The sequence below is a fragment of the Channa argus genome, chromosome 8 (assembly GCF_033026475.1).
Source record: "Channa argus isolate prfri chromosome 8, Channa argus male v1.0, whole genome shotgun sequence".
NCBI lineage: Eukaryota > Metazoa > Chordata > Actinopteri > Anabantiformes > Channidae > Channa > Channa argus.
The window spans coordinates 26787142-26801480 of record NC_090204.1 but is presented as its reverse complement, the minus strand read 5'-3'; the positions used below and the strand labels follow the sequence as shown (position 1 = coordinate 26801480).

The window sequence follows — 14339 nt, the reverse complement described above, 5'->3', positions numbered from 1 at the left end:
CAGGGAAAACTGGGATTATGCGTTTCTGCCAAGATGCTTTGAAGGACTTTGCGCATGATTCTACGCTTCAGGAAAATGGGGTTAAGTTTTAAGAATAGGGAGCTGTTTCAGATAAAGGTAGTGATGGGGAGAACTCAGACACAATGTGGGAACTAGGTGAAGTGACTCATGTAATTTAGAGCTCAGTCATACTGAAGACATCCATGGTCTCAATCATGTCCGTTTCTGTACGTGTATGTTGAGGCTTTATCGGAGCAGGAGATGATCTCCTTTCCGGTCTGTCAGACAGCGCTGGAGCCTCATGTGGTCCCTGGCCGTTTTCGAGCCGACTGGAAGACAAAAACAGGCTCTGGCTTAGTTCTGTGATTGTAGATAAGCCATTCTACACGTCATTCTACACATCTACGAACCGGAATGATCCTCACGGTTTCCCTTGCAACCAGTGACATTTCGCACTGCTTCTCCTTCCTGCCTCATCATCCAAGTCTAATATTTTCTGTCAGCGTGAGGCTGTAAACACCAGCTCTTGTGCAACAGTTTCTCTCCAAGGAACTCCCCTCCAGAGTGTGTAATAGCAAATTCTCCAACTCCAACACAACAGACTCATAAAACCATAAGTGTGGGGAGAAAACTGATACCAGAGTGTTTCTCATGAAAATGATCCTGTCAGTGCGGTCAAAAGGCCACTGGGGATTCAGTTGCCCCATTTGCATTTGAAAGCAGCACTGACACTCAAAGACTTTTTAGGACTACGATCTTCCTTTGCTTAATCTCATATTGATATTATGTGTTGCTCATTTAGTGACATAAGGCTGAAACAGAATATAGCGTAAATTTATCATAATCCAACACTTTACCAGAGAAGTCAAGAAAGAAATAATACTCAGTGGGCGTAGTTAAACATTTTTCCACTGAATTTCAGTGAAGCAGTCCACGTTATCAAAGGTTTGGTTATCTGAACTGATTCCCGAGACACAGGTGCCCAGCACTGAGGAAAAGTGGGAATTTTATTTACAGGAAGAGGATGCCATCTACTGGGACAAATGCAAACTCCCACTGGAATCCAGTCCATAAACGCCTCACCACATTTCTACAGATACACAGGAGTTCTTCACTCAGGAAGACAGACCTGTTAGGTTTCTACAGTCCCCATTTCATCGATTCATTACTTCTTTCTTCTTATGAGAGTTGGGAGGGTGTTGGGGTGAACACAATTTTGCTATGGGATCAATAAAGTTGTTTGAATCTTGAATCTTAAAGAAAGAAAGAAGTGAGGGTACAGAGGGAGGGAGCGGATGGAAACATGACTGGCTGCTGTCCCAGTCAAACAAGTTAATATTCTGCCTCTGACATAAAGTGGAGAGATTTTTAATCAGTATTTTTGCTTTATGTTTCTAGTTGCATAAACACAGATATGAATCCCTCTGTATTTTATGTATTTCAGTCTTAAAGTTGTAATTTATTTAGCTAATATAAGTTACTAAGCAACTGGTTGTGCAGTGGCTCGATTTGTGCATAAACGTGGTCAAGTTTAACTGCAATTCCAACAACTAGAAAAAGGAATTCAATGAATCAATTTATTTGAAGGTGAAATAATAGATGTTTTAGGAAGTGGCATAGCGGGTGTGAGTCTGGGAGGACCTGTCTTATTCAAAGAAGACAAACCTGGGTCTTCACTGTCAAAGTCAGATCTCTACAGCACAGGCTTGTACAGTAGAGGTGTGTCATGGCTTTAACAAAGCAGAATACTGAAGACCTTAGAAGAAGACTTGTTTATGGCTGCCTGGACCTGCACCCATCAAATGCCAGGCAGACAATGTACAAATGGGGTATTGTTTCCTCGGTGCTGTAGGATGAAGATCCTTTTAAAATTGTCTGAATTTTAAAAAAAAAGACTCAACTCAAGCCAATGGAAGTTCCTCCTTCCATTGTTGTGTGCGGGTGTGAAAGAGAAACAAAGAGTTCAGAATAAAGAAGAATAGCCACTGTCTAGGTTTTCACTTAACAGCACACTAGTTTGTTAGAATTCAAAGACATGTTTTATGCTAGTTTTGTATCTTCTTCATACTAGGTAGTTAGGTTTAGAATTTCAGTGGCGAATTAAATGAGGTTGCAGCCAAGGCTGATTGAGCACAAGCCTGCTCCCTGTGAGAAAGATTGGATTTACAGTCTCCTTACAAAAACAGTCAGTCATTACATTTCTATGTAAACACATGAAACGAAATATTTCTGAAGTTAGCTTCACATATGTCTTTCAACAGATGTGGTGTTTGGGCAGGTGAGTTGTGTTTTTGCAGCCAGATCAGATTTTCATCAACTTTGCAGAGAAAGGCAGGACTAAGGTTACAAAGAACAAGAGTGTAGAGCGACACTGGCAGCTCTGTGAGGCTGCACTTGAACTGAGCATCAACGTCAGCAGCTTAAATACACACAATGATGAATGATGATGCTTAAGATTAGCATGTAAGTAAGGATAAGAGCCTCATCGTAACCTTCATGAACTGGATCCACTCTAAACACGCACCTCACCGTTTCTATTTTATGAGGCTTATTGTCTGTTATCATCTGTCTCCAAGTGTTGTAAATCTATAGCTTGAATGACATTTAGTCCTGGGCTGTTAGAGAATCTGGGCGTCAAAGTTACAAAAGAATGTAGTATTTTATTTTTAAATGGTGTAAGTCCAAGAAAATTCCCTTGCCAGTTGTTTCCCAACAACTGGCACGAGGGGAGTTATTTTCAGGAAACGTTCTATGATCTAGATAAAACAGACCTGCAAGATAAAATCCTCAGCATCCAGGTCCATTTCCAGGAATCCCCCCCTCAACTAAGTACTTGTGTTTTCATGCTGAAAAGAGAGGAGCGGGACAGTGTGGTAGTGCTGTTGAGGCTGAAAGTGAAAGCACATGGTTGGAGGAAAGAGCACAGCCCAGTGTTTACCCTCCAGTTCTCTATGACCCACATTCCCAGTAAAAGCCAATAGGCTTTTCATATTCTCCACTCTATTAACACAGGGTAAACACAAACCTAGCAAGGAATTTCCTGTTATTCCATACGGAGACATTTAGCATTTGCTAACATAGCAGATTACTTGGGTTTGAGCTAATATGTCCAGACATGACTGCTGTCTTTGCTCAATATTTATTTCATACAGCTGTATCCTTGAAATGTAGCTGGGTGTAATTTAGTGCACATTGTGTCTGTCTGGAGGGGATGGATTGTTACTACAGGTTGACTTCAAGCTCTTTGTAAGGACTCATCATAGTCTGCCAGCTTTTATTACGTATGTGAAGCTCAATTCTCTGTTGACTAAACATTGTACTTCTCACTGTGACTGGTGTCCAACACGGCTAGAGCTGCATGTCGTCAGTAAAAGTGATGAAGCTACATATTCCTCTCAATGTGGAATATTATTGAGTACAACTAATTAACCCTGGCACAAGCCCAACTCTCAGTGCCCCCCGGAGCTCTGAGGTAAAGCCCTGCTCTGCTCAAAATATCCTGAGCAGCATTATAGGACATTTGACATCTCTGTATGTATCTCTCTCCCATTTATTAAAATCTCATTTGTAAAAGTGAGATTACCGCAGCGATCATGTCACTTTCAAAGGTCAGCTGTACAGACCTTCACCGTTGTTCCTGGAATTTAAAAAAAGCAGCAGACCCTCCTCATTGAACTGAAATGTTTATTCTAGTAAACAGTACAGAGCATGTAAAGAAGATCGCTGTCCAAAATAAGCCAGTATCTATTCTCTCCTCAGCTATTAGTGTAACTATTCGCAATCATCTTCTTCATCCTCTTCGTTTTTTTATAGAACAAATATAACAGACATAATACTATACAGACTGTATACACATTGTATGCATCTTATGCAATAAACACAGCTCATATTATTTCACCTACAAGGAAGGGCAGAAAAAGAAAGCATGCTTCAGGGAACAAAAAATGAATCCAGTCCCAACAAAATCAGCTGTGGCTGCTTTCTGTGGACATCAGCCTATCAGTAAAGACACAAATCAAATGCTTCAAACTAAAAAGATGTTCACCATTGTGAGCGGGAAACAAACTTTTAAAACAAGGGAATTCAAGTTGTAAGCTGTCATGTCATAAATATTATATCGTTTTGAAGATAATTGTGCTATCAGTTTCTTTCCTCAAAATCCGTACAAACAGATAAAAAACATCTGGGATCGACAGGTTTGGAGATTCCGCAGCAAGTGGAATGAAGCAAAAGCATGAATGTTCTCTACGCTCAGGACAGAGGAGCGGTTGCATAAATTAACTTTAAAAACATATGCTATATAGCAAAACATCCCACGGCTTCATGGGATACACATAACAAAAAAAACACAAAAGAAAACACTATCTATTGCACAATGGAGGTAACAGGCGATAAATACAGTAAGAATGAAGTACCAGTCTAGAATTCACCAGTCTAAGTACACAGCAAATCGGCTGAGGTCAGGGGGACGAGGACAAACACAAACACACCGAATGAAAAAGTGCCTGAAGCAGCAAATGTTGAAAATTGTCGAGTACCAAAAGTCGGCTTTAGGAAGATTGGCAGATTCCTGGAACTCCTCATTAAATTGTTTCTGGTTTCATTTTTACTCACTACAGACAGCTGTATATTTGTCCATTTAACAATTGAGAACTTCTGCTTGCTTTGTCACATTTTAGCATTGTCTGATTATCTTTAGGGAAACTCAGGTGTCATACTGACACTATAACGTTTGCATTGATACACAGTCGCAGATCTCAGTGTGTTGGCATAATTACAGATTTTCTATTTGAGCAATGAAAACACTAGTGAAACAACAGCTATGACATGTAGCTCAAACCTCCAGGAAGTCCACCATGACTTTATGGTTTCCCAAAAATGTGTTTAAATACGCAAGTATGCGTTTTGCCTCTGGGAGATTTGCCCGGAACATTACTACTGCTCCATTTTCTATAAAGCCCTCCGCTGTCTTGATGCTGTACAGAAACAACTGCTGTATGATCACTGATTGTCACCAATGGAAATGAAGCACATCTGTTGAAAGGACAGGATTAATAGAAGAATCTACCCAACCACCTCCCAGAGCAGAAGGCAGTATTGTGTCCTGTGACACACAAGTCACTTGTCTCTAGGGTCTGATTGAAAAACCACAGACACGCTGAGAGCACATTTAAATGGCCATTTTGAATATTAGTCTCCTTGTTTTGTTTTCTTTTTAATGCACCTGTCCCTGTTGTAAAAAGGGGAGTGGCACGATAGTTAACTCAAAATATTGGCAAAGAATATTAAACTAAAGGTTGAACACTGAACAACCATGAGCTAGTCTGTTAGCTGGCAGCTAGCCATCCAATATGTAACATAACAATAACTTCACAGTGCCAAGCTGTTTTAGGATATGAGGCTTTAACAAAGAGCTCGGTATTTGTGGACAGTTTTTTTGTTGTTGTTGTTGTTGTTTAAATAACTTAAAAACACACACACAGAAACAAAAAACAAAACAAAACACCATTTGCTTTCAATAACCAATGAAAGTAATAATGTCCCTCATAGACTTTCACCACAGTGACAGGAATTGCGAAGGCAAAAAGCCCTTCAGGAGGTTTTAGCTGTGTATGGCTTAGACAGCAAATCACACTCTGTACCAGGGACACCACTCTCCACAAATACAGTTTTGTAACAGTGATAGCAAATCTTCATGATATGTAAACATGACAAAAATGGCAGGGAGCCTCAGGGTGACCTTGTATACGGTAAAACCGGAGACTTTCTGACTAATGTGTGGTCACCTTGTCGTACCGGACAGAGGCTGATGTGACCCAACAGAAGGCAAAGTTTACACGCTGTTTTAGTAGTTACACAATTTACACGCAAGATTTAATGCAGAAAACAGAAAGAAAAACACAATTCACCTCAACACAGAAAAGTTCTGTGGAGGTCAATTAAAAAAATAATTTAAAAAATCCAATCATTTTGTAAAATATTTTCCTCTCACAAACAAGAATCTACTCAGCAGCAGCTCTTGAGCACAGGAGGGTTTTAAAAGAAATATTATAAGCAGAATCCAGCTGGGGAATGAGAAAGACACTTTTTGTCCGTGTGGTTTTTGCCTTTGGGCCTTCCACTTTAAACATAAGAGGAGTTGAGATTTTTAGAATTCTGCTAATAGAAAACATCCAGCACGGACTAGCATCCAGTCACAACCACTAGCAACTACTGCTAGTGGTTGTGACTGGTCTGAAGAATGAACACTGACAATGTCATTGTAAACAACTAAGCCTGTTTTAACTAAGCCAAGTGTGAGACCTCACCGTCCTCCTGATTACGTTATGTTAACGACAAAAAAAAAAACATAGATAGTCATCCCGAACATATGTGCTCTGAGTGCAGGGCATAACATGGCAAAACACTAATACATATGACTGATCAAATGACAACACGGAAAAAGGTGAGTGGTTAAATCTATATTGGAATATTAAACTATGACACACATTTGCATTTTTTTCACAGCTTCCCAGTTTCCAGCCTACTGACACCTGATTATAGCCAATTCCAAACACTCTGGAGCTTGTTCTTGCTGGTCTGTACAGCAATGGAGCAACTAAAACACAATAGCACAAAATAAAAAAAAACAGTCAAAATACTAAAAGATTAACCAGCACATGAAATAAAAACTATTAAAACCTTCACTCTCTAAAAATAAAACACATGTAGAAAAATGATTTCATTTGTTGAATGTGGGGTGTGAAGCCACAACATCAGCATGAGAACAGCTGCAGAGAAGAAGCAACGTCAGCTCTGTTCACTTGAGTACACAGGACAGAGGAAGACACAGTACTGCAGCTCATCACTGGACTCTCCTCAGTACAACCTCACTTGCAGACAAAAAAATAGATCTGTACAATTTTCTTCTGTCACTGAAGGATATGTTAAAACTCCTCTTGTCATCGGCCATTAAAAGTAAGTGTCACATTATAAGGGAACCAGTGTCGTTGAGCTTTATAAGTTGTTTTAATACAGTTGGAGAGTAGATATGTATTTACTCTCCTAATGTGACAAGAATAAAGTGTGAACATATCCAACTAAGGTTGTTAAAATATTTATAACAAAGGAGCAGCCAGTGAGATGAGAGGTGGGATGGAGTGAGGGGGGTTCTACTTGGTGAATATTTAAACCTAAAATACAAAAGCAGACTCTGCTCTGGACTAGAGGCCAGTCCCCTGCCAAAAAGTCTGTAGTAGTTAACATTTAGAATTGGTTTGCGGTAATTTGATTAAACAGTTTTATGGAGAAATATACACCAGGTAAGCACAATATGAAAAAATAAATGCACAGTTTTACAGGATATTTGCATATTTATCTACTATCACAACCTGATGATGTCATAGTGAAGATAATAGGTTTTCTCAGCTTGGACTATAAACTCATAGAATAGAAAGCCCTGTGTTGCAAACTGGTCATGTGACAAAACAGGCTAAGTCACAGAAGCACCTGTTTTACAGGTACTTCCTGAAGTACAGGACCTCAGGAACAGCTAATAATGCAAGACCCTTATTATTTCACTTTGTATTGTGATTCAATGGTGCATAGGATGTATGCAATTAAATAAATGATCAGAGACTCAGTGTGGCAAAGTGATGCTGGAGCCTCTGGACACCAGAGGCTCTTAGAATTACCAGCTTTTGATAATCCAGCCACATCTGGACTTTAGACGAACATCTCAATCTCATGGCAGGCTCTGGTGTGGTATGAATCTAAAAAGAAAACTTATATTTGAGAAAATAAATTGCTTATTCTCAACCAGAGTGGAATGAAAAAAAAAAAAACTCAATTTCATTTTTGCACATTCAGTAGTGGATTTGGCCTATATCTGCATAAATGACAGGGAAATCATTTGGAAAAGGCAAAGGGGAGAAAAAGAAAACTCAATATAGACCTGAATTCTCATTTGAGTTAGGGTTAGTGACAGTATTGGAAATAAGGAACAAAACAAAACAAAACAAAAAAAAAAGAACAAGGAAGAAGAACTTGTGGACTGAAAGTTCTCAACGCTCAGGAGTGTCAAATCGGCGCTTTCTGTAACACCTCTTCCTGTAGCCAACAAAATAGTAAATAGTAACTGACATTAAATACCAACAGCAGCCCAATGATATGTCCCTGCCACACCTCTTACCAGGAAAAATTCCCTTTTCACAAACACCTAGGCCTTTTCAGATCTGGTGTTCTCTTGCTTCTCTGTATTCGTGCCACTGTGGCAGCAGTGGCCACCTCCTGCCTGGCAAGTGAAGCTGGAGGACAAACAAAACACTGAAATGCAGGAATGGTCAGCTGATCTGCTCCATCCAGCGAACAAGATCCATCACATTGCTGTCCGGCCACTAGAGTGCATATACACAGTGCAGGTCCCCCTCGGCTCCTGCTTATTCCTCTCCTCCTTCAGTTTTTTGTCCCTTTAGGTCTCATGCTGAAGGATTTTCCATTAATGAGTTCTTAGCCTTGTCTTTTTTTTTTTTAATGCAGGGTCAGGGGCCGGACTTGCCTGGAAATTTGTTCGTTTTGTGTGTGGTCTATTTGTTCAGTCGCTAATTGTGATGAATAAATGTGTGTGTGTGTGTGTGTGTGTGTGTGTGTGTGTGCGCGTATGAAAACTCAAAAGAGTTGGTCCAGTGATGTGTTCTGTGTAAGAATATTTTTACAACTTTCATGTCAGACTGCATGTTTTCCTCTCTATGAGCTGTGTGTGTGTGGTTGGAGGTTCCAGATCATGCGTTGGACATCTCAGCCTTGCTGAGGGCGATGGCCAGCTCCAGGTCTTCCTGCTCCTGCTGTCTGAGCCTCTTTAGCCGCTCGCGCTCTGCTCGCTCACTTTCCCGCTTGGCCCACTCCAGCTGCTGGGCTTCATTCCCAAACTACACACACAGAAAGACAGCGAGAGAGAGAGAAACTTTTAGAGATGGAATCGGTAGTATTGAGCTTCACAATTATAATACAAAATGTTGGATTTTAAGCTTTATTTGCAACTGCATTACTTGTTATTAGAGCTAAGCTCCTAATCAGTGTTTACACCCAGCTAATTAGGTAAATCTGTCACAAAGACAATTCGAGTCACGCACCATTTTTATAGAGGCTGTAGTTTGCAGAAGTATTAATTCAACTTCATTTACATAGCGCCAATTCAAAACTAAGTCATTTCAAGGCACTTTACAGAATAAAGTCAAAACTATAAAGATGTATAGAGAGAACCCAACAATTCCCCCTTGAGCAAGTCGTGTTTAGCAGTGTTTCCAACATTTTGTCACCAGTGTGGGGACAAAATATTGAAGAAACCATTCTCTATGCAGTCTAACACATCCGTACTAATTCTGACCTCAGTAATAGACATAGAGATATACAGTATAATAAAGTTCAAACCTACTGTTCATTCCAAGATCTTTTACTGGGTTTCCTACATTAGATTGCAATGATGACAAAAACATATTGCTTTTTGATTGCTTAACCACCAATGACCACTGCCTAAAGCACACAGTATATATGGTTAGAACATTTTCAAATCAATACATAAACATTTTTTTTTTAGTATAATATAGAAGTTATTTAGAATTAGAAATTTAGAATTAGCTGCAAGTCTTAATAATTGAAAATATTAGCCTATATTTGGAATTTTTAAGACTTGCAGCTTTATAAGTAGTTGCTCAGAGTTTCATGGTAAAAAACATGGTTTATTTAATAATTTTATTTAAAGCAATGGTAAAAAATAACAAATAAAACAAAAAATTATAATTTCAGAAATAATATCCCGAACATAAATGCAACATGCGTCTTTTAATCTTTCAAAACATCTACCTTTTTAATTGGTTACTGATGATATTGATGATATGTTCATGGGACTTTCATTAAAGAATCCACAAAGTAAACATTATTTAATTTTCAGCCGCACATGATGTACGATTGACCAAAACAAGTGCATCAACATCCATTACTTTCTCATCATAAACTGAAAACTTTTAATGACAATGTGAAATTGTCATTTTATCATTTTTATTTATGTGTTCTTACCTTGACTTTTTCAGGTCCTGGAAGAGAGGTGGATTACAGAACAGAGAAATTATAAATCAGAGCTGCCTGAACTTAGTGGATCAGAGCTAGTTTGCAGGACACACCACAGCACACAAACACGGTAAAGGGATATCTGCCGAGTTTCTGTTCCATCATTTCAAAACAATAGGATGTTTTAAATATTGCATTTTTTTTTAGCAAGCCAATACTGGCATCAACCTACAGGCTAGTGGATGCATTTCAAAATAATCGATGAGCTGCTGTAGTGTAAACAAGCTACTGACGCCTGTTGCCAATAATGGCTGCAGGGGACACAAATGATCTGGTGAAACAGAACTGTCAGAGAATCCCTTCAAAAAATAAATAACATTGCCAAATAAAGAAAAGAAGAGCTAAACGACAAGAAATGTGAGATGCAGAGTGGGAAAAAAAGGAGTCCTAGAAAACCTGCCCATCGTGACCTTTACTCAGATGACATTACTGTTCATCATCGGAATTTAAAGCCTTGGTAATCGTACTAATCGTACTACAAGCATGTCTGCCCACATGTCGGTCCAGACTCGGTCTGATATGTTGATCCAAGAGTCTGCCAGATATAATGAAATTTCCTCCATCCATTCCTGACATATTGTGGTGACAAAAGTGGGACGGTTTTGAGGTCTTTATGTGTGCAGGTACTGTTCTTACCAAAGAACAAGTTTCAAACAAAAAAAAACACAACAGAATCTAAATGAAAACCACATAATAAACTGCGTCCTAAGAGCAGGTGGTAAATGAGGCCCAATGGTCCCAATGCATAGTTTAATAGAGAATCAACAGGAGTCTTTACCACCTGCCCAGAGCACCAGTGGTTTGAGGTTAAATGATTAGCTTGACTTTTTTCTTTCTGTACTGTTGAGAGGCTGAAAGTGGCTTCCCCTCTCTAACGCCACACAAATTGCCCAAAGGCATCAGGATCATGGGATATTATCTCCTCCCCAAACCAATGACAGTTTAAACTTGTCCATGCTCATAGACTTTGTGTTGGACTTCATTTTGTCATGGAGTAAACAACTGTCTACATTATAAACATAACCCGAAAGAATGCGACTATACGTATAACCTCAAAGAAAGACATACACCATTTAGTCACAGCACTAAACTCCCTCACAGGTGAAGAGAATATCATTGATTATCTCGTTATAGTGGCACCTCTCAAGGTTTGGGATAAATTATGTGGCACATGAACAGTCAGTCGTTCAGTTGATGCATTGGAAGCTGGAGAAACAGTGAAGTGATATCAGGGTCATTTACACAACCATGGCTCACTGATGTGAATGGGATGCAAAGGGCAGTTCATAAGATACAATACCACAAAACAGCTACTGTACCAGAACAAAGAGTGCATCTCAGCTTGCTGTGTATTGGTCTGCAAAGCCACAGACTGGTCAGAGAGCCCATGCCTACCATTGCCCTTGTCCACCACCAAAAGCCCCTACAATTGGTACATAAGCTTCCGAACTGGACTAAGCTGCTTGGCCAGTTGCATGTTCATCCTAACATGGAGAAAAATGGGACTAGGATGCCCTACATTTTAGCAGCCTGGGCAGGCTTTTTTGCAATTGTTCTTTTGCATTGTTGTTGCGCATTGCATTTTTCCACTGTACGTGCTTTGTGTTTTTTTGCAGAGGTACCCTGAATGCATCCAGTTGAAGTTCCTCACTAAGCAGAAAAGCACCGAATGACGTCTTTTCATGGTCCAGTCAGATAATTGATAACAGCTTACCAGATTGTCCCAACTCATCCTAAAATGAGCCATGAAGAAACTGTGAAATGTCCCCTTCCTGTCTCATGTACCCACATAAATACCCGTTTCTGTGAGTGGTTACCCTCCGCCAGTTAATTGTTTAATACAGATGTTAAGACAAATGATGAATTTTTATATAAAATGTTTAGAGCTGTTTAGTGAACTAGTGGTGTATACTTGGGCAAAGAAACATGATATAATGGTCGTCTAATAATGATAAAAATAAAATATGTAGCAAAGGGCCAAGGAGTGCTCTGCCTGCAGGCAGTGCAACGTGCCCTGCATTCCCTAAACTTAGGGTGTGTCCTGTTTGATTAGGCCCTAAAGCTGTTTGTACCTGAGGTCCAATGAAAAACAGATGGTGGAGCAGAATGTTTGCATCCAGTTTAACAGTAACAATGTATAAACACATGCTTGAGAAGGGTGAGGAAAAGCAAAACTACAGTAATGTAAGAGACATGCATCACTACAACCAACACCAGATATAAACCACTAACAGCAAACTAAAGTGGGAACATAGTAACACAAACACCAAGGTCATGCAGGGCAAACAGACTCGAGGGCTGAGAGTTGAGAAGTGATACTGCCATGTCTTATGTTCCATCTGAGTAGTAGTTGGTCTGAGCAGCACTAGTATAATCAGAGGATGTATTATGCTCTACTTAGGAAAAGGGAAATAATGTACCTATATGTTTACTAAAATGTAAAAATGCTCAGTATTGTTTACCTAAAGGAAGACGTGCGAGTTCCCATAGTTTTTTTTCACAGCAGTTACAGGAGACCTGTGTTTATTTCTATTTGTGTATAGTCAGAGAGTTCACACTGTGAGCATCATGCCAACACAATTCTGATGAGACCTTAGTCTCTGTAGAAGTCTGGGGAAACCCTGAAAAACGAACAGTATTCTTACTACCAAAACAAACAAACCACAAAAAAGCCCTACGCCCTTTCCTGCACTACAAGGAGTCAATGTGGCTCTACTCTGCAACCTGCTCACCTTTCATTTCAAATTAGGTTTAGAATGGGTTTAACTCAGTTACAGCAGTGAATAGGAGGGATTTTAGATCTAGTGTTTCTCTCATTGTTTTTCATAATGTGAATTAAAGTTGAAAGGGATAAAATGAGGATTTTGCCCATCAGTCTACACACTAACACAATGACTTAAATATGGCTGAGTTAAGGTGGCCTATAAAGAATAGCATGTTATTTTGAGTTTATACCTCGACACACAATAAATCTCTTAGTAGCATTTCATTAATGATCAATTTAACCCTTTAATGCACACAATTGCACGAGTATGGTGATTCTACTGATCTCTGAGACACATCTGAGTAATAAATCTATATCTTATTCATCTTTTATAGTGGTTTGCAAGTCAAAGTTAACAAAACAGTATTTGTTCAAAACAGGGAATTGAAATTGGGCCTTGAAGGAAAATAAAGGGTTTAGACCTACATAATATGCATTTATAGTATTTATAGTATATTTTTATAGATGTGATGGTGGCCAACCAGGCGTGTGTGTGTACATGCTTCACTATGTTAACATAGCATGAAGGGTACTTTTGTTTTAAACCTTACATAACACAAGTGGGAGGGCAGACTGTTATTTGCACCATGTTAACAGGATAGGACCTGAAGTAGGGATGTAATGTTTCATAAAAAATGGAATTTTTGCCGAAAAACTGGTCCATGCATTTGTTACCTTTAGGTTGGACTACTGTAATTCCCTACTTTCAGGATGCCCCAGTAACTCCCTAAAGAGCCTGCAATTAATCCAAAATGCTGCAGCAAGAGTGCTGACTGGAACTAGCAAGAGAGATCATATTTCACCTTCACTAGCTTCTCTCCATTGGCTTCCCATTAAATTTAGAATAGAATTTAAAACCCTGCTTCTTACATATAAAGCTCTGAATGGTCAGGCTCCATCATATTTAGAAGACCTCATAGCACCATATCATCCCAGTAGACCACTTCACTCTCAGAATGCAGGCCTACTTGTGGTTCCCAGAATTTCCAAAAGTAGAATGGGAGGTAGAGCCTTTAGCTATCAAGCTCCTCTCTTGTGGAACCAGCTCCCAGTTCAGATTCGGGAAGCAGACACCCTCTCTACTTTTAAGTCTAGGCTTAAAACCTTCCTTTTTAATAAAGCATATAGTTAGTTATAGTTATGCTGCCATAGGCTTAGACTGCTGGGGGACCCACCCCCCAATGCACTGAGCTCCTTTCCTCCTCTTGACCCTCTCTCCACTCGTCTCATCCCGCAATTGTCACCACTGTATGTCATTAACTCTGTGTGTTCTCTCCCGTAGTTGTCTTTGTCCTCCTCTGTCCCCCTCTCTCTGTCCCTTTCTGCAGGTGTCCCCCGGCTTTGAAGCTGTGTGTCTTCCAGCGTGAAGCTACTGGTCCTACCAATCTGCCCGATGTTTTGTTGTTGCTTTTGTTGCTCTGTTCTTTTCTCTCTCCCCTTTCCACTCACCCCAACCGGTCGAGGCAGATGG

The 14339-nt window shown here is 39.7% G+C and overlaps 1 protein-coding gene across 17 annotated transcripts in view; it reads right to left on the bottom strand.

Moving 5' to 3' along the window:
* Positions 1–3666: 3666 nt before the first annotated feature.
* Positions 3667–14339, bottom strand: part of LOC137132126 (epidermal growth factor receptor substrate 15-like 1) — a 50998-nt gene continuing 40325 nt past the window's right edge. For 7 of the 17 annotated variants that reach the window (XM_067514243.1, XM_067514251.1, XM_067514248.1 and 4 more), the window contains one exon: positions 3667–8906. In XM_067514243.1, coding sequence (XP_067370344.1) covers positions 8760–8906 — 147 coding nt within the window. In that variant the 3' untranslated portion in view covers positions 3667–8759. Of the gene's footprint in view, positions 8907–9412; positions 9443–10053; positions 10071–14339 lie in introns of all 17 variants that reach the window. The other 10 variants (XM_067514253.1, XM_067514246.1, XM_067514259.1 and 7 more) reach the window with 5 other exon arrangements.